Genomic DNA, 25952 nt, shown 5'->3' on the forward strand with positions numbered 1-25952 from the left:
TAATTTTTAATAAATTTAAGTACATAAAATAATCCTAACAACTAATTTGTATAATATATAATAATTATGTATATCTTAAATTAATTTGTTGAATTTGACTTCGATTTGTTATTTTAATAATACAAAGCGCTAGTTTGGTACTTTATTCAAAATTGTTCGAAAAATATCATTTGAAGGCACTATTGAAATGCTCAATTTTGTTAGTAATGATTACTAGCGCTTCATCTATCACTTACTGCTTATTTAAGAGTTAACACAGTATTAATGTAGTGTAACATTTGTGCTCACACCGCTTCCGGCACGATATTGCTGTGGTGGAAAGGACTGCTCTCGTAAGACTGCACGCCGGACGCGTTTATTGTCACGTTGCGTAACGGAGCGTAGCGGTTCAACTTAGGTGTTGCGGGGCCTGTTAGATCCTCCGATAGCTGCTGGTACACTAATCCGCAGTCTTTCTTAGTACGCCCCTGGTGACTCATAGCGGCGATTATGGCACTGTTGTACCGGATTTGTTTGTTCCTTCTTCCACACACAACCATCACGACCTTTGCAATTGCGATAAGGAGCAGTAAAGCACTCAAAATTGCAATCAAAATAGGCCACAAGTATGCGTAACGGCTGTGTTCAGACTCTTGAACGGATTCGTTCACGTATACTTCAGGTTCCAAATCATCGTAGAAGTTATCGTTTTCAAACAGCTTGATGTCGATTTTCATTTTATCCTGTCGGCTCTCTTCAGTTTTTGGTGCATGCGTAGAAGACTTCACTTCAGTCTTTTGAGCTGGTTTTTCCACAAGTTTGACTTTGAGGTCCAAGTTTTGGTCATCATCTTCATACTCCTCGGAATCATCATCTTCATCACCTTCTTCCTCTTCGTCGTCAGCATCATCTTCGTCATCATCAGCATCGGCTTCACTATCGTAGCGAAGTTTTGTATCGTCTGCCGTCGATTTTATCGATTTTACCGTATCGATTTTACCGTCATCGAGAGTGTCTTTTAAATCGAAATCACCAACTGTATCTTTGTCAATTCTTTCCCATATTTCTTCATCAGCTGCGGGTAGAGGCTCAATAGGATGAACAATGACACCACTGCTTCCACAAGTTTTTTGGGTGAGAACTTCCCAGCTATATGTTTCAATGTCGTCCTTATTATCTTTAGCCAAGTTGGCGATACTGGCGGAATTTGCGTTGGGAGAAACCTTCTTCTCGCTCAACCATGACATAAGGTTTTCAAACTCTCGACTACATGCAAGTAAATTGTTACTGATATCTAAAGTACGTAATTTCTTAAGGCTGTCTAAATCTGTTTGTTTAATTTCAGAAATGCGATTGTGTGAAACATTCAAGAAGCTCAAGTTACCAAGGTTGGAAGAATGGTTCTTATCGGACTTCCATAGTGCTGTCAGTTCACCGTGACTCATATCCAACCATGTGAGCATGGGTGTATGTATAAATACTTCAACAGACAATACTTTCAACGGATTGCCTTGCAGATTCAGTTTTCCTAACTCCTTGTTCTTTTCGAAAACTTTAGCATCCAAAGTCATGAGTTGGTTATGCGAGAGGTTGATTTCGACTAATTTTGGTGATCGTGAGAAGACTTGGTTACTGATGGATTTGATGTTGTTTCCAGAAAGGTTTATTTGAGATAAAGCCGTAAAAGTCTTCAAAGAGTCATCAAAAATTTCATCAAGACCGCAATTGGCTGCTTCAAATAGGTAAATATTAAATTGTTCTGCAGAGCATAGAAAACCATCTTTGGGCAGGTGTTTTAATCTGGGATTGTTTGAAATTTTGAAAATATCCAATTCAATGTTTTGCTTGATAAGTATACTAGAAATGAAGTCCAAGTTGTTAAAAGAGAGGTCGAGATAGTTAAGTTCAACTAATTTGTGGAATGCCTGGTTGTGGATTTTTTCAATATTATTTCCACTAAGGTTAAGGTTAGCAATGTAAGTCATACCGTTAAACATTGATGGACCTACGAATTTTATATTCGTTTGACCAGCGTTCAATGTTAGCAAGTCAGAAATTTGAAGTCCATAGACAGAATCGATAGGATTACGTTGAATATGGAGCGTTGCCAGCTCAGTATTTTCAGAGAATAGGTCTTCAGGAAGAGATTTGATATTATTGTCGCTCAAGTCTAACTCTTCCAAGTCGAGCAAACTCTTAAACGTATCAGCTTCCATGTCTGCCAAGTTGTTTCCAGCAAGATTAAGGTACATTAGTCCTGGCATATTCTTGATGGTATTAGCTGTAATGTACTGCATGTTGCAGTAGGAGATGTCAAGTTCTTGAACTGAAGAAGCATTTAAAAAGTATTCTGGTGTACCAGGTTCAGGGAATTTAAGAGGATTGTTAGAAAGCGTCAACAATAGTAGTTTCTTGTTAGTCGCAAACGTTTCATGGTGTAAAGCTTTCAGTTTGTTGTTAGACAGATTTACTGCGTACAGTTCATGAAGACCGTGGAATGCGTTGGGTCCGACGGAGGCAATTGTGCTGTTCACAATTTTGACAGTTGCGATCTGATGCAGTCCCAACTTTTTGAATATAAAGTCACCCAAAACGATAGGTGACTCTGGGTCTGCATTTTCAATAACGAGATCTGTGATGTCATCGCCAAACTTCTGGGTACCAACTTCCAAGCGATTGCACTTCGCTATTCTATAACCTTGGGATACAGTGCATATGCAATCTCTGGGGCACGGTCTGTCTTCATTAAATAGGACCTCCTGTTCATCTCCACCATCGTAATCTTCATACTGGAAGAGAAAGTTGTCGGAGTCCTTTTCTTTTCCGTCTTTCTTGGTTGTTTTGTTGACGGCCTCGCTGATAGCAAGTGCGCACACTGCCAGGAGCAGCAGTATCTCCCGGGACCTCGCTCCCATGTCGTTGTGAACTCTGAAACATAACGTGTATAGTAAGTTACGGTATTACTATTAAAAGGCTCGATTTTTGTTACCCTAGTTACGTAAGAAAAAAACCGCTAAACATCAATACAGTCGCCAAACAATGTAAGTATTGTTTCTGTGAACCTGAGCAAAGTTTAAACAACAGTAAAGCAATTAACATGTACACAGATAACGTCTGTGACAGCTGGGGATGGATTGAAAACATTGTTAGTTGCGACAAGCGATTACCGCTCATCAATTATGTTATTAGACTTTTTTTATAAAAGAAAGAATTTAGATGTTGATTAATTGTTTTCCCATTTTTGACGCAAAAGCCGATGTTATATAGGGTGGCGCAATAGAACGTGCATTTATTAAGTATAGGCTAAAAAAATAAATACAAAAGGTATAGTTGAAATGAAATATAGGATGATTAGGTAATTAAATGAAGTTTATTTTTTAAAAGTAATATCATCTAAATGACGGCCCTCCCGAAGACGACACTCCTCTAAACAAGAACGCAGATTTGTGAAAACTCTTGTCAATAAATCTGGGGTGATAATAGCTGCCATCTCCCCACGGATATTTTCCTTCAGCTGTCTGATGTTCCTCAGTCAGCAAAGTTAAGCCTCAAAATGAAACATCAAAAACCACTGCATAGTCCGAAAGTAACGGCAGCAATCTCAAGCAAAGGAATGATTGGCCCTTTCTTCTTTGAAGATTCATGAGGACGAAACATCACCGTTAACACAGACCGCTATGTTACGATGTTAGAGGGATATTTGACTCCAGAACTTGCGAGATCGAGAATGGCGAATAAGAGGACTTGGTTCCAACAAGAAGGAGCGACCTGTCACGCATCAAATGTCTCTATGGCGGTTGTGAGACAGATGTTTCCTGCAAGACTAATTTCCAAAAGAGGTGATATCCCTTGGCCCCCACGTAGCCCTGACTTGACGCCTCCTGACTTTTTTTTTGGGTATGTGTTTGTGGCGACACCTCAAACATAAAGTCTACATGAACAATCCGAGGAACATCAGTCAGCTAACGGAAAATATCCGTGGGGAGATGGCAGCTATTATCACCCCAGATTTATTGACAAGAGTTTTCACAAATCTGCGTTCTTGTTTAGAGGAGTGTCGTCTTCGGGAGGGTCGTCATTTTTAAAAAATAAACTTCATTTAATTACCTAATCGTCCTATATTTTATTTCAACTATACCTTTTGTATTTATTTTTTTAGCCTATACTTAATAAATGCACGTTCTTTTGCGCCACCCTGTAGTATGCAAGTAAAGTTAGGGCACCAGTTATTTATACAAAGTTCTTTATTATTATTTTATTATTGAGTATTGGAAAGCTTTGCTTTAACTTAAAATTTCGTTACAATACTCGGTTTTAAATAACACACCAATTTGGAATGGCTGTGCCATATTATCATTCAAATGGTTTTAAAACAGATGTTTGTTTTGTGTGAAATCTTATCTGGCATTTATCCATCTGTCGACTTCTCATTACGTCGAGATATAGAATCCTTTGTTACACAAGTTTTTTTTCAAACAACAGAGTTGTTGTTTATTCGTATTGAGATTATAGATATAATGAAGACACAAACAGCTACATTTATAGAATCAGACAATTGGTCGCTACATTTTAGTCCCTTTATTTTTCAACTTTATTTGAATGTCAAATTAAAATAACATCGATTTGTAATATGAAATATTTTATTCGTTAGCCATTTCAATTGTAAATTATAAGTAATAATAGCAGGTGATACAACACATGCTTTTTAAAATTCTATGTACAGCTTGTGCATCTGTAGCTGTTCGACATGTTGTTTATATAAATAATATTGAGTTTTCTTGCACTCTTTATTTTTACAAGATGTTTCTTTTTTATTATTACTAAATCAGAATTATTGATGATGTAAGCTGTTTGTATCATTCATTATGTTTGGCATATGTCAGCAATCTGGCACTTAGCATACAATCGACATACATTTGTGTGCGTGCAAATATGCATATCGTCCTAGCCAACTGCGGCGCCTGATATATTATTATAAACATTATAATCCTGCATTTGACCCCGATTGACTTTATCCTTTTCCTATTAACGTACTGGAGGTTATACCTATGCGGTTTAGAGATTGAAATATACACTTCCTATTTAAGTCTAACCTTATTCGTAAAACCTAAATGAGTCTAATTGCTTTCAATATTTAAGGCACATCCGGCTTTTTATATGTAATTGTGTGAACGCTATGATAAAAAGAGACATGAGCACTTAAAACGGTGCAATTAAACTGATTTATTTTTAAAAAGGGTTTTAATACTTATTTCGTGGATACAAGTAAAGCAACCTAGAATGACGCAAATAATAAATAGTTTAAGTTATTAAGCAATTAAAATAAATCATAATTGGCTAATTAAATATAAAATAAGATACAGAATATGTGAGAGATGTTAATTAATACGTAAGTATAATATTTTTCCTTTAGTATTTGGAGCACAGCAAAAAATTAGCGCATAAGAAAACGTGTGACGCTAAAGGGAATATGAAAATGAATTCGCGTAGCAGTTAGCATAACAGCCGTTTAATAAAACCCTGGGTGGATGAATTCATCTCCAACACAAAGGTAATTTTGCAAGATCGCGTCATGGTACAATTTGCAATGAGGGCATTGTTAATAACACGTGTTCGCCTTAATCAACTCTATTCCAACAAATATACGGGTCAAAATAGTTAAACAAGCGAGGGTATTTAACGTTTCTGTCAATGTTTGCAGAGACAGCAAAGGAATTTGTTTGAACGTTGTAATGTCCTCTGAGCATTCTGACCTTTATTGCTAAGCAGTAACGTTATAAAAGGTTATATTTGACGCCCACGACTAGTCATTAATGATGTTTATTTTGCAAACTATTGTTTCGACATAGGTCCCGATGTATACCAATTAGTTAATTAGGTATAAGGAAGCAAACAAGAGATACAGAAAACTGAGAATCTATCAACTAGCCTAGCAATTTTAATATTTTCCAGTCGGTGTCATATATTTCATAACGATTTCGATATATGAGGCACGAAATATTGCGCCAATATTGTAGCATTGTGAATTTTATAGTTTTTCTTATCATTTCTATTATTAGCGAAGTCTTAATATTTATAACACTAAATGTGTGTTTTAACTGTCAAGATTTTCTTCGATCGTTCTGTTGCCAGTAAACTATTATTACAATTTATTTGTTTATTTTATATTAATGTCATTGTGATCCTTTCATAAATTACATATAAGGCTAATATAAAATATAGTTCCTGCATCATATTATTTTAAGGAAGAAAGGTTACGGGATGTCATCTATAGTTAAACAGGAATTTTATAATGAAAAGTCCTTCCTCGGGACCCAGTACTTTATGCGTTTCCGTACATTACCTCCACTCCACATTATCCTTTGATAAGTAAGCTTCTAGCGATAATTACCTATTGAGTATAAACCCAGCCTACTCATAAAATGCTAATAAAATAGCCTTTAGGTTACTTCCGCGTTAGTTAATCCTGGAGTAATTAATTATTACTTAAATAACTGGATATAAAGGTTTCATAAACGCAAATTATTTAACTGAATATTATGATTGCCTCCTTGTGTCTTGGTAGAACTTGGCCATATTGAGAGAGTTGCGGAAAGTTTAGTTCTGCGTAACTTAACAAATCGTTTAACAAAGCATCTAAATATAATAGAAAAAATCTATCAATAAATCTAATCTAAATGTTATTTTGGTATTGGTTAATTTGTATCTTACCTCTATGACTTCGTTCAGCCTCTAAGCGACGTTCTTTTATTAGATCCTGAAACAAATAAAAATATATATAAAAATCGTTTTTTCTTTGGACTCTCGTTAAGAAAAAGTGAGCTTCTGTCTTAAGAATTAACAACTATTTTGAATAAGTAATAAATAATAGAGAAATTAAAATAAATATTTTTTTAAATGTGTCTCCTATGAACACTGCAAAGTTGTTACATGATTTCTTTAAATTTTCATCCGTTTTTATTACTTTGATGCAACCAATTTTTATGTAATGCATCATCCTTGTTTTTTCGGTCACAATAAACACCCTAGAAACTGTACATAACTTTTCCATCGAAACCGACTATCGGCAAAAAAGAATATTGATACTTATAAATCAGCGAATAACTTGGGCGTCAACTTTGATACAGTTTTCCTAGAACATATCTTCATATGGACTTTGATGACGGACGTCATCAATGACAAAGGCTTTGTATATCAGATATTTCCTTTAAGTCGGTGAGATAAAAATGCACAGCGCAATATAGGTAGTGTCCAAATAAAAAATACCAATAAAATATCTACCAGTAATGAGTAGATTTCCAGCCGAAACAACATTGAAAATTTTCATTACTGTTCCGCAAGGGGTCACATACTGGGAGGTTGTAAAATTATTGCCAGTATATCGTATTGCAAATTAAATTCATAAAGATTAGTCCAACGTGCTGGTATTCAATAAAATAGTATGTTATAAAATGTATAATACACAACTGTCTGGACTTATTAAGGTGAGTGTACACTACTAATTAATAATAGTTTTTAATATATAAATATTTTTTATTAGTAATTATAACAACCGAAATACATATGTAAGTATATAGTATTTATTTACAATATATAGATTATACCGAAATTTTTAGTATACCACTTAGCTAAGCAGGTCTGTATAATTTATGGGTCTACCTTCTAAACGTTAATTATTATAAACGATAAAATAAGTTTAAGGCCACAAAGGCAATTAATTTATTACGTAAAAAAATAGTTTACCTGGTGTTATGTTTCTGTTTATGCATCGGATATTTACTATCAAATTATAGAGCTTTAAAGCTTGCATGAAATATGAAATAGCTTTTACTCTATTTATATCCTACTTGGCAATTACGTATTAGTAAAGACACAAAAACGTAAAAAATATTGTCCACTAGAATTAACCAATGTGTTGATGCGCCCGCGCCACTATGCACAATATCGAGGCCAAGAGGCGAGTACACAAACTGGTTTGAGCCGCAGCTAGATTGTAAAATATGAAGGAAATGGAGGCGTATCGAGTTGAGTTCAATATGGTGTAAGTATGAAAAGTGTAATATGAATTTCTCCTCTTACATATCGCTCTATTTCACTCAAATTGTATAGGAGTAAGCCACGTGACTCACTCTACAGTCGTTTGCTAGCTCATGTCTTAGCCTCGTGGTCAGCAAGGAAACCTCTGCAGCGGACTATCTATTTCCACTGGTTTCTGTCCAGTGCCTATCTTATTGTACAGTTTTGAAGACTGAGTCTTTCACTGGATTGGTCTATCTGGTTGGTTGGCCACGTGATCTTTTGCCTTCTATGTAACCAACCACGATCATTCTCCAAGATCGCATCGCCTCTGCCACGTGACATAATTCTAAACAAGATTTAACAAGTTTAGGTCTTACGATATACGTTTGAATGTGGAAACGAAAGGTAAGTTAGAACCATAAAGATTAATGTGATATTGCTGTTTTCAAAATGTTATTAGAGTTGATTATCGTCACGTGAAAATTCCCTTTTCATGAAAAGCCATTTAAGTATTCCTTTTAGTTTTTTGGCTTGACTGATGGCCCAACAGAAGAACGAATCGTGACAGGTGTGTCTTTGACCAATCACAATCAAATAGTACCATCGTTTATCTGTAATTCTTTCAGTCAGTAATTTTTCTATAGTAATACTGCGCTCGGAACACAAGCTTCTAAGAAATATATTGTCTGTCCTTTTAGGTGCCTAAAGCTCATTTACAGTGACGTCACTACAAAAAGGAGTCCGGACGGAGGCGCGGCTAAATATAGAATAAATTATAAAAAGGCGCCTTGAATGAAGGTCGTAAAATCTACTCGCGGTGTGAATAATAATGTGTCAGACAAAATAATGGCGCACAACATTGACAACGGTACATTGTTTCGTTAAGGAGGTCTTGAAGATTTTAAAGGACCTCGTACACATTAAAAATACTAAAAGACCTGGAAACTATTGATAATGCATTTAATTTCTACTGACAAGTAAGTATAATGTGGTATTTTTACTATGTAACATACAAAGAGACATCTTTGTTCCATACGAAGTTATCGTCTTGCCACCTATAGAACACTCTACTTAAATGCTTAGAACACGAACCATCCTTATCAAACAAAACATGTCCTCAACTAAAGAATTTCACGCCGAGATATGAAGGTTTATCTTATTGTCAAGACGCGAGAGTAATCTTGGTTCTTAAACAATAGGCTATAAGATTGAAATGTCTAGAATATTCCGAGATACAGATAAAATATAATCCCTATGCTTTACGTTTCAAATTGGACAAAGCTGAGAAAGTATTATGTTTCAATAGATAGATAGCTTCTTTGTTTAGGCATTTATCATATAAAAAAAGCTAGAATATTTTATTTTTCTAATAGGCGTCATCGGCGATTTGTAAACTTATTTTTATAAATAATAACCTATTAAAACTTGGTCATTATGAATTTTCCTATGAATATATTTTTTTTTATAGAACAGGGGGCAAACGGGCAGGAGGCTCACCTGATGTTAAGTGATACCGCCGCCCATGGACACTCTCAATGCCAGAGGGCTCGCGAGTGCGTTGCCGACCTTTCAATATTATGCTACTACACACTACATGCAAATTTGTAGCTTAATACTGACGTTGTTTGAGAACTCTTCTAATATAGAAAGAACCAAGTTTTTTTAGTTCCATATAGCCATCGTATTACAAAGTATTTGTTCAAAAATATTAAATTATAATACCAAAAAAGAAAGTCCGCCAGAATTAAAATGCGTAGTGATTGCCGCCCATGGACGCAAACAATATCACTTGCTAGCCTTTTAACATTTATAATTTCTTTATCCAGTATTGTTTCAAAAACACGTACCAGATAGTACCACCTTTCATGTATTGTTATCAAATTGCCGATGTCATACTTACGTGACAAAATATACATAAAGAAAGCAAAATTTAAGATTGCCAAAAATTCATGACGATAACAAATTTATTTTCAACACCGTCGGATAGGTTAGATGTAAAGTTGGACATAATAATGTTTAGTACAAGGTTTGAAGTGCCATTGCAGTAGATATGCAATTTTGACTGTCGTTGAAAGTGAACAACAATTAGAACACTCAAGATAAAACTCACACTGAAATAAATTTTCCTTTAGTTTTTATAATTTATGAATCGATATTTTTTTGTTTGCCTGTAAATGCTTGTCACATTAAATACTGTTTTTATGTACCAATGTATCAGTGAGCCGAGCGTTAGTGCTTTAGTAAATACAATAAATCGTAACAAAAATTCATAAATTTTCTGGGGTTAACTAACCACTATCATAGCTGATTTAAAGGATGCCCTGTCAATTGTCATATAATAATAACTATTTCTAAGATAATCTTTTTTTCTTCTCCATATGTTTGATTATTACTTTTACTCACATTCTGAACTTTTATTACGAATCTGAATTATTCTGCGTTTCTGTTATTATTAAACCCGTATCAAATATAGATTGTATATCGCTATGGTTCAGTAAATTCAGAGTTGAATGGGAAATCGTAATGCGTGATAATCGTTTAAAATAACTGTTACTGGTTTTGTGCAGATGGTTGTTAATGGTTCTTTGTTTGCGACGGATGCATAGGTACTTTCGAACATAGAACACAGGTATTGTTCACGATAACAGTTCCAAAATGCCCTTTTTACAGTGTTACTTTAATAAGCTGTACTATAGTTGAGAGATAGATTGAGATAGATAGATAGAGATCGAGAGATAGATAGAGATTTTTATAGTGACTGTTTTTGATAAAGGCTAGGGTCGCTTGTCAAGCTACGTTTATTAACAATTGTTTACTTAGTTCTAACTTATTCATAAAGCAAAAAAAATTGTTATTTGAGTGATGCGTTGATGGTGAAAGATATCGACTGTCTATCAAATAACCATTTTTCAATAATTCTTAGATAGAACCCAGACAGAGAAACATATTTATTTATTTACACTTCGTTACCTTATACAAAACCATACATATATGATATAAAAAAGCAGGCATAAGTTATTAGACAACAGGCGGCCTTATCGCTAGAAAGCGATTTCTTCCAGGCCATCCTAGTATGGCTAAATAATAAAATAAATAAATACAGAGGGTGAAGTACAAGAAGTGCATAAATAATTAACATAAAAGAACAAACAATAAAATGTAACACTAACATCAAAAAGAAATTAAAAATTAATAATGATATTAACAAAAAGGCTAATATTAGAGTTAATAAGTCACAATAAATATATATAAGTAGCTAATTACGAGGCAAAAGATAAATGCTGAAAAAGAAGATTGATAATTAATGAATTTAAAGACTGAGAAATAATATTTAATTTTAGCTCGTTTGATATCAAGAGGTAAGAGTTCCAAAGCAGGATACTTTTCACAGTAAAGGAGGAGTGATAGAATTAACTTTTGAACAATTAGATTGCCAAGGGAACGCAAATCAAAACTACCGCCACAAAGGAACTTAAAATTTTCCGTTAAATAACGAGTTTTAGGATTAAAAAGAACATTATAGAGAAGTTGTAAAATGTGCATCTTGCGCCGCAATTGAATGGGTAGTCGTAGAGCTTTCGTCGAAACTCCGAAATATGGTCAAATTTACGAAGTCCAAATATGAATCAGATGCATACATTTTGGAAACGCTCCAACTTATCAACATATTATAGTTTATTAATAGATAAGAAACGTTTATTGATTTGTAAATTAGCTATCTCACCTCACCCACACATCATTTATTCTTAAAACGATTTTTTTTTTCACGAAATAGAGATGCCGTAATTGTGAAATGCAAGTTCATATGGTTCAGAACACCAAAGTATAGCCTATTAATATAATATATTCTATGATTGATGAATTGATTGATGAATGTGTTATCTATTGTAATCGTTATTTTTAAGGTACGTTGGTCTGGGAAGGTACTGTTTAATCGCTACAGCGAACAGAGCGCGAGCGCGTGGCTTGTTTTAAAAGGCTATTTAGTTAATACTAATGCAGGTAGGTGTCCAATCTAATTAATGACAAGCAAATACAACACCTGCAGGTACCGGTTTTTGCGAATGGTAGTCTGTAGTTTTTGGTGCTATCAGATTACCAGCACCTGGCCACCGACGGGGCTTCGTCGATAATAAATGTAAATTATTGACGGTCGCATGTTTTTGGTTACGTATTGATGATTTTAAATTAGGCTAAATCGCTAGAGAATTTTCGTAAGAAGTACGCAATTCTAAAACAACTAAAAACTAAACAGTTGAGTCATTATTTTATATATTTATTGTGATTTTTATATGAAATTGCATGCCGGGAAAATTCTTATATTATTAAAGAATAATCACGCGAATAAAGTGAAATCATGTTTTCTTGAACATGTTAAACGGTGTTACGTTTGATAGGTACCAATGCCCAATACATAATTGATTATCATTATTGATTACGGGAAAAATAATTATCGTTAAAATATTGTTTTTCCTTGTTCGGTGAATTGTGAAAAACCAAAAAAAACCTAAAATAAAACGTTAAATATAAACTCATAAATTATGAATGTTAAAGTTTGAATTGATTCAAAATTGTATTTGGTTGGACGTACGACAAAATACCTTCCCGATATAGAGCGACAATACACTATAAAAAGTATATAATATGTAAGTGCATGAAACACCATATACACAAAGTAGTAATAATGAGTTTAATATTACAACGAAGCATTCAAATTCGAGTAACAATAATGTTGGTGACATTCCTTTTTACGGTTCTCTGGCCACATTCGTCTATACGTCGTTTGTTACTTTATGACTCACAATCGTGCACAGAAAAAATATTTTAACGAACCGATTCGATTTGGTAAATTTCCATAAATACTTGACAAGATTACATTTAAATTTGTGTTTAAATAGTTTTAAAAATGCTTTAATGTTTTAGGTCGAAATAATACCAGTGATTATAACGTTATAAAAACAGGCTTTTCGGGAAGGCTGAATCTAAACAGAAAAAACAATCTAAAAATTGTGTGCCACGACTATAAGTTTCACAGCGATCCATCTTATACAACTATTACGATACATTATCATAGTTTACACTGTCGCTCGACCCACTTGACATATCCTTGCTCTTATTCTCGACATGAAACTTTACTGATTAGTAATTGTGAAAATTATTTCAAAAATGTTGTGATAAACAATGTCAATGTACATACCTAAATTATTTCTGCTTTAAACCTTTAGTTTTCTGTAACAAAATGTAAAACCTTATTCGTTATTTTTGATAATTCAATGTACATTCCCCCGCGCCTGGGCGACAGTGCCACTGACGCGGGAAGCGTGGGGTTGGGTCCGTGAGGTGCAATGTACCTCTACAATTTTTTTTTAAACCTAACGTAAAATACGTATTATAATTATGATTATATAGATAAATCGGTAATTCAATTTCGTACCTGAGTCGTACCGAGTGTGTGTTATTACTAATGCAGTAAGGTTATTGCAAATTATGTCAAATGTAAAAAAATCTGAGTGATCGGGTAAAAAGTGCATATGTGTAAGCCAGGTGCAACCAGCAATACCTGTTCCGTTTGGTCGGCAGACAGTGACCGCTCTGAGAAAAACTCGTTACGACACATAATTGCGCAAATAAAGAGATATATTATGCACTTGTCCTGCTCGCACATATGCGATAAACAGAGATGTGACATCGTAATTAAATATGCCATTGAAGATACGACCGCGAATGGATTTCATCTGCGAAGACTTGCTTAGTTTGTTCCCGCGGGAAAGTCTGTTAAGAGGCGATTTCTTTTTGATTTTATATCCTGTAGCTTGCACTAAATAAAGTTTCACAATCCAATATCTGTAAATACAGATAATACAAGCTTCAAATGTCAAAGATATCTAAAAACGTCTATGCACTAACATACGTCAAAACTCTACTCTTTATGCATGGAATCAAATATAGCTGTTAATGTTTGTAAATGAAATCTAATCGTATCGATTGTTGCGAAATTTCCGAAGTTTAATCGGGGCAGGAGCACAAATTTCTTGTAATTAATGTTTTGTTACTGCATGGCAAACCGGATTACTCATTTCTGAAACTAGAGCAATCTATGTTTTGTTCTGTTCGCCAAACATGTATTGAGGGCGTGTGTCTATTGTTATATGCAAAGCATATATAGATAGTTCCGGTCGCCATAAAAAGCTCTTTTTTGCACATTCTACAATCTAAGTAATTTTCAAGTATTTGGGTTGGCTCTTGGGGACAGTCTTAAGCCCTCAATTATGTTGGTAATGTTTTCCGTAATTTTACTTTGTCATCGATACTTAAATCCTGGACCTCCGAGGCCACACAGTGCAACTCGCGAAGGCAGTTCGTCGGTTATAAACTGGCAACAAAACATTGCCGAAACATTCTAATTAATTCAAAAAGGTAGTATTATTTTGCATCACATAATAAATATTCTTAGAGTGCTTATTTTAGCATTGTTGTATCTATATAAGGGATAAAGAATAGCAAAGTCATATCAGTATATCACTAAATGTCACCTTGTACGCCTGTGCGTCATACCATGTTTATGGCGCCCTATAACTTTTTACTAAAGGAAATGTAAATGGGACATTGACCTATTTAATTACTAAAGGTTCTAACATTTATAATGTCAAGGTGTTATATATGTCAGCGACTCTTCATTTTCTATGTTGGAGGTTCCTACTTCCTGCGATGAGTCATCTGAAAATCCATTCAGCTATTTCTCAATAGGCTATAAATATCAATGGACCGCATTATACACATATAGGTAAATGTACTACACTTAACCTAATATTTAAAACTGGGTAAAATCTATATACTTTCCCGTTATCCCCCGTATCCCGTTTACTTAATGCTTCCTTTAATCGGTCTTTAACTAATCGGAATTAAGCATGAAATTTCCTAGCTCCATAGATTATTAACCTAGCTACTACTACGTAGGAAGACTCCAAGTACGTCTGCTAACTACGTTTATATGTTATATATTATAATAAAATGTATATACAATATTGCAAAAGTTCTGGAACTTATTTGTGGTAGCAAGAGCAGGCAGGTAAACTTCACAAATTGTTTGACTTTTGACTTAAGGTGTGTACCTGTCCGTGTTTCTATATTATATGAATATGTATTTTATCAGTGTACCTAGCTTACGAGGTAATATCGAATTAAATTCGATAGTCTATGTAGTCTGTCGAAAGTTTTCGACTTTCACATAAAGATGCGTCATGATTACGCTGCGCACGAGTTTACGTACACATTTTGGTACTTAAATCCAAATATTACGGAACTCGTTTTATTGATACTGTTATTTTTCATTTGCGTGTGACGCTCTAACATTGATCGTAACCATATGAAGTAATTTCTTCAGAGAAAGTGTTACAAGTTATGTATAGTGATTTTCGGTGAAATAAAATATATTGAATTCGGTGAAAAAATGTTTTACCTAAATCGTAAAAAATCTATATTAATATAATATCAGTCCGTTAGTAAAGTTTTTCTACCCTGTGAAGTAACAGGACAGATAAGTAGTGAGTAGCATGATGTAGCAGATATTAATTATACTGCTATAATATCTTATTTCTACAAAATCTTATGACCAAGCAAGTAACCATATAGGTACATTGAATTACTGTGTATTCCGTCACGTGCCTGAATAGTACAGAGGTGCGAAGGCTGGCTAAGTTTGTATGTGTTGTGACGTTTAAGTAATATTATAGCTCTGCCGTAACTGGCACTTCACAGTGGGAGGCGAGCGTTCCTATCATATTTAGAAATATTTTAAAGTGGCAACACATGGTAACGGAAATGGCTATAGCGAATTTAAATTTGGAACTTCGATATTTAAATTTCTATGTCGTTTAAACATAAGAGTTACTTAAATGGCAGAATCAGGTATATGTATAAACAAGTTTAGACACGCTAAAGAGAAAGTTGTGTCCAAGTCTTGCGAGAAGGATTAGTTATACATAAATGCATTGTTGCATTTTAAACAGGATCAAAACTACATCTGACGTGTCGGTAATTCCCTCTGTCATTACGCAATCTCTGTAAAAAGTATAACAATGTTTTTCAAGATTTAAAAATGCTTTTAAATTATCGCCCTGATTCCTTGACTAATTCTATTAAATTAGTTAGATTTTACATTGTCATTTGTTGAAATCACGTAGAACTACTAAGCTTAAAGGAATGATTGGTCATCCAGTCTATTGTATTGACATAGCTCGTATTCATATAAGGCAATAAACACGTTGTCCTCCTTGAAACTTAGTATCATGATTGTTTGAACGAATAAATTTCTATAAACAACTGTAAAGTACAAAAATTTGTGTTAAGCCTTTTGTATTTATTGTTTCCAATTACTAATTCATTACACGGTTTAATTGTTTTTAATATTGGCAACAAATAAATTCAAGTCAGCCAATTAATTATTTTGATCATGAAACGCGTCAACATTGAGTGTAAATCAAAAAACAATGTTTGATCAACCTCGGAGGCAAATCGTTAATCATTCGCACATGTGCAGAATAAACCATATGCCTATTTATTCATACACAAGCAACTTGCGCGACAGCTATACTTTAACATTTATTGTTTTTATTGCTTGCCATTAATTTTTTTTATAAAATGCGAGTGACTTTGACGAGTGACAATCTTATACTTTTTTTTTCTATTGCTGGCCAGTCATGTTTTTTTTCATACATATTTTAGTCTGTGCGTTCGGCGAGTGACAAATTTGTTATCTACTGATGTAGTTCAACATATTTAAACTTCGAATTTGCATTCGAAAGACAAGAAATGTTTCACCTGTATTAAGGCAGTTATGAATTTTAAAGAAGCGGTTATAATTAACATCCCATTTGCAATTTTAACGACAGATGCGATGTTTGTTTTGTTTTCAATGCGATTATATGCATATCGTGTACTAAAACCTAATACTATCAGATTTTTATAGGTTTTTACTTTGTATTAGTCTCAAAGAATTTGCAGAAAACTGTAGTTTTTAAAAACACTTCGGTTTTAACGATAAACTGATTTAAATAGATCAACATAAAAAAAAACAATTTTACATAAGGAATATTTTTTATTTATGAGTCAAAAGTAAACATTCACATACATATATAGTTATGTTGAACAAATATGTTTTATTCGTTTAGAAACTTTCTCTTTTAAAGATACCACGACCTTATTCATAAACGGACTATGAAAATATAAATGTCTCAAATGGAAAATAAATGATTTGTCACATTTATTTATTTTTTAAATGACACGAGAAAGATAAGGACAAAATTTTCAATATTTTAGGTGTGGAATACGTTTATGCATAATAGTTTTCATAGATAAGTATTGAGTAAGTGGTGGTACGTAGATAATTGGTTGGATTACATTAGTTGGTGTCGACTCTACAAGGTAAAACATTTACATTACGTTTGTATAATTACTGGGTCGAGTTCCTAAACTAGAATAATCCACTTTTTTTAAATCCGCCGCTTCATCATTCTTAATTCGAATTGAATGACACATATTTTTTTAGATATAAGAAAGTATACCATGTCAATAGAACTCTATGTCTCTATTTATTTAATTTGTGTATGTAAACATATGTATGTATGAGAATAAATAAAAGTCTATAAGAGAAATAAATATTCTTTTCTAATATAATTCGAATTTCAAACATGCATAAGTACTTAGTTAATTTTGTTAATTTACAGAGTCAATATTACGAAAGATCTTTGATAAGGAAACAAACCAAGGCTTATGTTTATTCGAAATTCAAACATTCCGGGAACGATGGGATTTTACCGTTCACTGGGCGTCTTACGTTAATAATAATGTATTTTCTCAAGCTTTCAACAGTTTTGTTACTTGACAGTCGTTTATTTTTATAAAGTATTATTATTCCAAATCTAAAACTCAATAATGGATCGCCATACATGGCAGAACAGTAAATTGTAATAAAGATAGTCTTTATGTGTATACGGAGGTATTTGTACAAAAATTCATACAATGCCTCTATTATAAAAAAGGTTTCATAGCAATAATGTACCTAAATTCAAATTTATGTGCAATTTACAATCGAATCTTTTTAAAACTTAACATTGATGACTTAATAACAGTCCATGTGTGTAGTTATTGTTTTGAGATGTATCAAGTTTTGCCTTTTATCACTTAGCCAATACGAGCCTTGTTTGAATACTAAACAGCGACTTACAGGTATTTGTATGATATCACCAGCTTTAGAGGACATACTCAGCTGTATCATTACGAAAAATAAATTTAATTGTTAATGTAACGTACTGAAAAGATTAATAACAAATAGCTAATGTATTTTGTCCTTATTATGCTCTAACTACACGAACGTGACAAAATATTATTTGCCTGTTTTGCGGCAATACGTTTCTTATGTATAATCTAAATTAGTAGAACTTGTAGTTTACAAATAACTATTTCTTTTCCTTTTTTAACTCGAATACTTTCAAACTTTGCGAGTTAAATAATCATATGTATTTATCTTTGTTACTTGAAATTAAATATATTTAAATTTGGTAGCTAGTCGCAATTTAGTTAAATTATAATTCTAAATAAAATAGTTTTTTATTTTCTTTCAAATTTAAATGTATTCCTTTGTCCAAATATGTATTCTATAATAGTTCTCCTTTGTCGATTAGCCTGAAATTCGTAAACGGGTAAACGTAGTATTCAATATTTATATAGAAGTAATCTAACTCGTATTGATATAAAGCTCAAAGCGATCAAGCGACCTCCATTAAATACCCACTACGCAAATGTTTACGTTATAACTTATTGCCGCCGACGCATTTAGAAATAAAAACACCTACCGAGGTCCGAGGTGAATGGTCTGTAAACCGTATCTATGGGGTACTAGAGAGGAGTCAAGTTATGTTGGTTATTTACGAACTTTTCTTGAATGGAGTGTATACCCATCCTTGTTTTTCGTTTTAATAACGAAAAGGAAAGGAATGCTTGGTGCATTGCATCATGTGAGCATTGAAAATATATTGATTTCACCTTGACTTACCATGATACAATTCACGTTTTATTGATGCGAAGGAAAGTTTTCATGTTGGTTAGGTAATGTTTAGTATTTCCAACGTTTTCTATAGTGGACACGTATAGAAAATTATATTATACTAGTAAACTCGGCCAAGCGTTGCTGTGGCTAAGATTTTTGTTATATTACATAGTAGTAAACTATTCAAGAGAAACGGCAGGAGAATAACAATCCACCATGCTTTTTTGGTGGCTGTGCCATTAAATTGTAGCTTATGTGAGGCGTTGGTACTTTCAACACAGCGCCATCTGTTAGAATTGTGACTATCAAATAATAAACAAATATTTTGCAACAAAATTATATTGCGGGTATAAATTGAGATGTAAGCTATCCTATCTCTTAAGTTGGATCACACTAATTGCAAATTTGATTGATATCGGTTCGGTAGTTTAGGAGTCCATGGCGGACAAACAACGTGACACGTAATTTATATATATTAAGATAATAATATTTGAACTATCACTTTACGATTGAGAAATAAATCTGATGAAATTTCAGTTCAGCATTCTCTTCGATAAATCTTTGCAAAGCAATTAGCAAAACGTAATTAAATTTATGCCGCGTCTTAGTATGACTTTGTTTAATCTACAAACCTTTTTAAGGTACGAAATAATACTTATTATTAAGGCAAACTAACCATTATTTAATTTGTACAATATAAACGTCACATCGCATACACCTTTTATTAAGGGAGGCCCTGTTTACCATAAATCTTAATATATATAAATTACGTGTCACGTTGTTTGTCCGCTATGGACTCCTAAACTACTTAACCGATTTTAATCAAATTTGCATACCGTGTGCAGTTTGAACTAACTTAAAAGATAGGATAGCTTACATCTTCATTTATACCCGTAATATTATTTTTTTATTATTTGACAGTCACAATTCTAACAGATGGCGCTGTGTTGAAAGTATACCAACGTTTCACATAAGCTACAATTTAATGGCATAACCAAAAAAGCATGGTCCCGATGGGTCCCCATGACTGGTGTTCTCCTACCGTTTCCCTTGAATAGTTTACTACTATGTAATATAACAAAAACTTTAGCCACAACAAAGCTTGGCCGAGTCTGCTAGTCTTATCTATAAAGAAATGAGAGAGGTTATAAAGAGTGAAGTTACATGTTTTTCTTGTACTTGTTTGGACTAACATTCCACTGATAAGGCTTTGAGCTCTTTCATGACCGCGTATCTAATTAAATATTGCGTGTGATTAGCTATTTGGGTGGGCTAATATCACTCAAATAGTCTATTACCATTATTTTTTTAAATACAATGCGGTACGCGGACCATGCATATTTTAACAGCGTCGTTTAACAATCCCGTATAGAAGCCCTAAAACTATAACTAAATAGTGTCTAATCAGTGTCTTTTGAACCTGATGTTACCATATATTGTTATGTTCTTTTTTTGTAATTATTACATAAACATTATATTTTCTTTTTATTTATTTATAGATAGTGTTAGAGGCATATGTCACATAATAAACTAAATAATTCACGTACAGAACAAGTTAAGTACGAGCACATGTTCTTTTGCATTTGAAACTAGGGCCTATACTAAGTGTATTAGGACATTTCTATACTACTAAGGAACATATTAAATGTGTCTTTCGTACAATATAATTTTAATGCTACATGTGCTATGCTAAGTGGACAAAGGCTCTATAAGAGCCGAACAAGGGTGGTGAAAATAAACAGTATTTACCCAGTTGTTACCTGTTTCGTTTCAAATAAATACCATATTGGTAGGTTATTGACTCGATATAATTTCCTTGTGATATGAAAAACGAGGTTATCGAGTAATACAGTTATGCTTGAATAGGTAAGATATAAAAATCCATGCACTTATGTGAAAAAAGGAAAGCGTAGTTAAGCGTGCAATTTTCCACTCGAGTTCTATCCCCGACCCTACTTACTCAATTGTCTATGTACGCCATTAACTTGCCAAAAAACAGACACAAAAGTGTTTTGGCCTAAATGCAGAAAAGTAAAGCCAAGGTACATGGGCTATAAGCCACGTAAGTTTGGGTGATAATCTTCTTCCTATTCGGTGCACTCTTGACAGAGCGGTCGTGATCGCTAGGAAGTAGTTGTAATATTAGGGCCAGATGTGATGCGCTTCACGACGTTTTGCCATCGTCGTGTGATAATAATATGTCATATTTATTGTATTAAAGCAGTGTACTAGTGGCTTAAACGTGCGACTCATATCCCTGAGTTCGTAGGGTTTAATCCTGGCTGTGCACCAATGGAATTTTCTGTCCATGTACGCGTTTGACATGTTAAATTTTGAGAATTTATTTGGATTAAAATGGAATTTTAAGGCCATAAAAATTTATTACTGTGGCGGTTATTACTACAATCTGCAATTAATTGCCGTATTATTTACGTCTTTGCCGTATATCAAAGGGAAAACCAAAGTTAAATGTATAAAGCTATGTGTGAGATTGCATCCTCTTCGCTAACGTACAAGTTAACAATTTTAAGTTTAAAAATTGAATAAAATCCATAATTGTTTTTTCCGTGTTTGTAGAGTTTTAGGTTCTGAGTTACGAATAGTTTGTCGGTCTACTAGTATATCCAGATTTTATGTGATATGCGGGGGCAGACATAATGCACCTGTTTCACAGATAATTTTTTAGCCCCGAATATTTATACGCTGTGCATGAACTTCTAAGCAAATAGTGTCAACCTTAAAATTATTTTCCTACAATATTGTTATATTTTGCTTAGGCGTTGGCACTTATCGATAAGAAACTCTATAAAACATAAATTTAATAAAAAACAAAGCTAAATATATCCCCATTATAAATCCGACGTCGCATTTATTGAATAAATTACGTTATATCTTGTTTTAGTGGTTTTAAAGACATTGCGTTGAAGGTTCGAATAAAATAGATATATTTAACCGTTAGATTGTTCCTTTTCCTCTGTAAATTGTATACAAAACTATTTCCAGCGACGTACAATGCTTGTTCAATACAATCTTGGATTGTACGTATGCAATTCCAAGAAACATGGGGCTTATTACTGGATTTTGAGCTTGTTTTACTTGATTTAGAGGAAACTAACTTTGTAAAAGTAATACATATTACAGTCATAGATAATTAATGTAACGTGGAATGTTTGAATATTTTTCTACAATTCTAAAAATCTCTGTTTATATACATTACCTGCTACATTTATCCCAATTAACACAGTGACCTAGACATTATGATAATTAAAATTAATAGGATGTTTTGCTGATTTTTTGCTATTAGTTCAAAACTTATGTTTTAATATAATCGCTGGGGACAGACGATATTGATGACCCACAAGGTTAAAAGTAATCGATAAATATCAAAGATGAAAAGTTTGCAGATATGATTAGCGTTTGATAAGGTGACAACACTTCATGGAATGCAAGGTTTACAAATAAAAATATCTTTAGAACAAGAAACTAGGCCCCGTATGTATAAAAAATCCAAAAACGTATCGTTTTTCCTATTCTCAAACGAAGGTCAAGGGTAAATTGTGATTTCGACTTAAATGAGACAAGTAAATAAAAAAAATATGTATAAAATCCAAAAGTGAGATTTCAGCCGAATCACTGTCCTATTCGAGTTCGAGTACATAAAACTAGGAGATGGTCGTGAAGGATTTTAAGGGCCATATTACCAATTAATTAGAGGAAAATGTCACATCCCCTAAACTCTAAAGGAAATATCTGTTATTGCAATGCTTTCGAGTACGTAATCAAAAGATTTTTGCTCCCAACAAATAATTCATGTAATAACTAATAACATATTAGAAGCGAGGCCCAATGAGTCTAAACGAAAACATCAAAAACATCCCCCTTCCACTTTGAAATAAAACGTGGTAAGGTAATGAATGAGACGTGGTAATTGTGTTTTATATAGTACTAGCTGCCGCGAAATTTGTTTCTCCTTAATGCCTAGCCTACCTTTTTAAAACATACCAACATGGAACATTTTGCTATGCTACCCCAGAGACTGTTCGGTTTTACAGAATGAAAACTTTTTAGGTTTTTCTGTGATTTTTCTCTATATATAAACCTCTAAATTTTTGAGGTGGACGACCCTTATCACTTAGGGGTTTGAAAGATAGATAGTAGCCGATTCTCAGACTTACTAAATATGGATAAAAAGTTTCATAACAATCGGTTCCACACCAGCCGTTTCGGTGGAGTATGGGAACGAACACTGTGACACGAGAATTTTATATATTAGAAGATAACTGTCTCTCTGTACAAACCAAAGAATGTAGCTGCCATTCTTAGGAAAAAGGTTATTTAAAAAAGTGTACTTATAAAAGTTTATAACCACCCTAAGCTGTGCCTTCTATATCCTATATATTAGCATTAAGACATACATGATATTTCAACGGCATAGTATCAAAGTTTGTAACGGCTTATTAAGGCTCAGTAACTAATCATTTGGCATTTGCAATTGTTGGTCAAATGGTCTAAGCCGGATTATTGGGGCCATCTGACCGCTCCAATTGAGCCCATTGATCTTTATCATTGGCAAGCTGACGTCATCTTCTCTTTATATCAAGATACTTTTTACGTTTTTACAAGACTTGGTAAAAACCATAATGGACTTCGTTCCGCTATTGTTTGCGCTCGGTTAAGCACTGATGCAAATACTTCGAATATTGACTGAATCTTTAGTATGGCTTTGTATTTTACGACATCAGAATGAATGATTATCAAGAAAATAATTTCCAATTCTTAAATAGCCGGCAACACACTTGAAAGCCTTCCAGCATTGTGTGTGTATTACATAACATTAGGTGCATTTTTGCCCGTTCTATTAAAAAAATCCTTGTTGCCCCAAAAAGCTATTTGCCTTCAAATTTCTTGACTGAAAACAGAACTGAGGACCTACAGCTAATATAATGTATCTTACAAACTAACCAAGAAGGTCCTCGCTTTAAACGATATTATTAGTCATGACGCTAAGTATAGAATAATAAATATTTAGTTCGGCAAATCAATACGCGGCGGTGGCGGTTTATAACCGCAGAGAAAGTAGAAGAATAATGCCTATCAAGTATTATAATTTAGCTGGCTTAGAATGGCAATTAAATGGGCAGTTAAAGATCGTCTTTATGACATGAAAAATAACCTTTACCTTGATGCAATATTAATGGTTTTGATCGATCGACAATATCCTCTTTAAGAACAAAATTACAGGAAATAAAATAATTGATTTTTCTTTTTGTGCAGCGAATGGAATCAATTCAATGCAGCTACCTGAGGATCAATATCGAGGTCACACGTCACTCATTCGGTTAGAAAATACCACAAAAGCCAAATCATTCGAATTGGTTCGGTTTGAATTTCTCAGAACAATGAACGAAATTTCTGGGAATAATTGCATTGATCACACACAAAAATAATAATTAAAGGTTAGTTATTTAATTTGCTTTATGTTTTGCCAAACGGAGGACGATAAATATTAAGTTATTCACGTTTTAAAGGTGTCGTAAAAAGACAGTATAAGTAAATTTAAAAAAAAAAGTTTTTTTTCTATTAACTACTAACTAAAGGGCATTAAGCGACAAGAGTTTCTTTTTTATGCAAATAAAGCATACCCCAAACGGTATTGAATGGCAGTTTGGGACAAAAGAGGTTTTACCAGTTGCCAAGGCTTTGATAATGTTCAGTGAAGTGTATGGCAGACTGTCTGATTGTCGAGTCTAAGAGCGAAGGTTAAACTTTTTCATTGCAGTTACTCGTAATAATTCTAATATTTTCATCAGACATTATCTAATTTGTTATGAGCACATTGATAAAGATTTCAAATCGTCTAACAAAAACCACCAGTACTTCAACTGTTTGTTTTTCATATTAAAGATTATGTGAGAAACGATTATTATGAAAAACTGCTTTAGACATACATATATAAAGGCGTATAATACTATGTTTCGAGTAGGTGTTCTAAATGAACGATGGTGATAAGATATCTATTGATAAGGCACGTGAAGGTGGGGCTAGCCGCTAGAGCCCTCTATCGTTAGTTTACTTATTGTGTAAAATATAAAATACATTGAAATTACATAGGAGTTGAGAACTAAATCAACTTAAATTAAAATTCATAGATATTCATAATTGATAGCAATTAAGGTTAATCGCTTACAAAATTTAAGTTATCTGATATTTAAGGGCATATGTGTATATTTGTACAGTATATGTAAATAAATTGTCGTTTCCTTTGTCGAGTTCGCAATTAATTTTTTAGTATGTTTGACTCAGAACCGCGACGTGACTTATGTCTTACACAAATATGTGCAACAGTTATTAGTTCATTACATTAAACATTAGGCGTGATAAGGCACTCAAAGACGTTTACACAAATTGTTTAGGATCTAACTTGCTATATATCATTGAATCAATATAAATAACTAATATTAAAGTGTAATCTTTGCTAAACAAAACACCACGATGTACACAAAGAGCCATCACGGAAACAAGTCATGGTTATTACTAAATTTGTCACTTCATCGCTACCTACGCTGCGCAAGAGACTAAGGCTGCGCCGCTCGCCTTAAGAGCCTCCAATCCTATGTACTCACCGCCCTCGGTAAATTCTTTGCATAAATAATCGAGAAAGCTCCTCAAACAATGTAATTTTTGTTTTTTTCGACACACACTTTTCGGTTTATAACGCACTGCTTCCAGAACAATGTATAAAAACTTCCTTACCTTACACTGCGCAGTAATGATGTCTTAACACGATCGATGTAAAGAAACACAAGCGGAAAGTAGGCACAGTCACGTTCGTACGGATACGTCGAGAGCAATGGCGCCGGTCGTTCGTTTGAACGTTTCCAACCCGTAGAGTGTTACTCACAGAGTC

General features: G+C 33.6%; 1 protein-coding gene across 2 annotated transcripts; it reads right to left on the reverse strand.

Moving 5' to 3' along the window:
* Positions 1-58: 58 nt before the first annotated feature.
* LOC125053743 (protein artichoke) lies at positions 59-25952 on the reverse strand. Of its 2 annotated transcripts, XM_047655281.1 has the most exons (4): positions 25799-25926; positions 13196-13227; positions 6691-6736; positions 59-2907 (listed from the first exon to the last, which is right to left on the reverse strand). In XM_047655281.1, the coding sequence occupies exon 4, from the start codon at positions 2892-2894 to the stop codon at positions 285-287; it is 2610 nt and encodes an 869-aa protein (XP_047511237.1). In that variant the 5' UTR covers positions 2895-2907; positions 6691-6736; positions 13196-13227; positions 25799-25926; the 3' UTR covers positions 59-284. The 2 variants fall into 2 exon arrangements, with proteins under 2 accessions (XP_047511237.1, XP_047511227.1); XM_047655271.1 differs by lacking the exon at positions 13196-13227 and having other exon boundaries at positions 25799-25952.

The sequence above is a fragment of the Pieris napi genome, chromosome 1 (genome assembly GCF_905475465.1).
Source record: "Pieris napi chromosome 1, ilPieNapi1.2, whole genome shotgun sequence".
Classification (NCBI taxonomy): domain Eukaryota; kingdom Metazoa; phylum Arthropoda; class Insecta; order Lepidoptera; family Pieridae; genus Pieris; species Pieris napi.

What these genes read in the sequence shown, in the direction of transcription:
- LOC125053743 (XM_047655271.1), bottom strand. Translation starts at nt 2,894, where the DNA reads ATGGGAGCGAGGTCCCGGGAGATACTGCTGCTCCTGGCAGTGTGCGCA.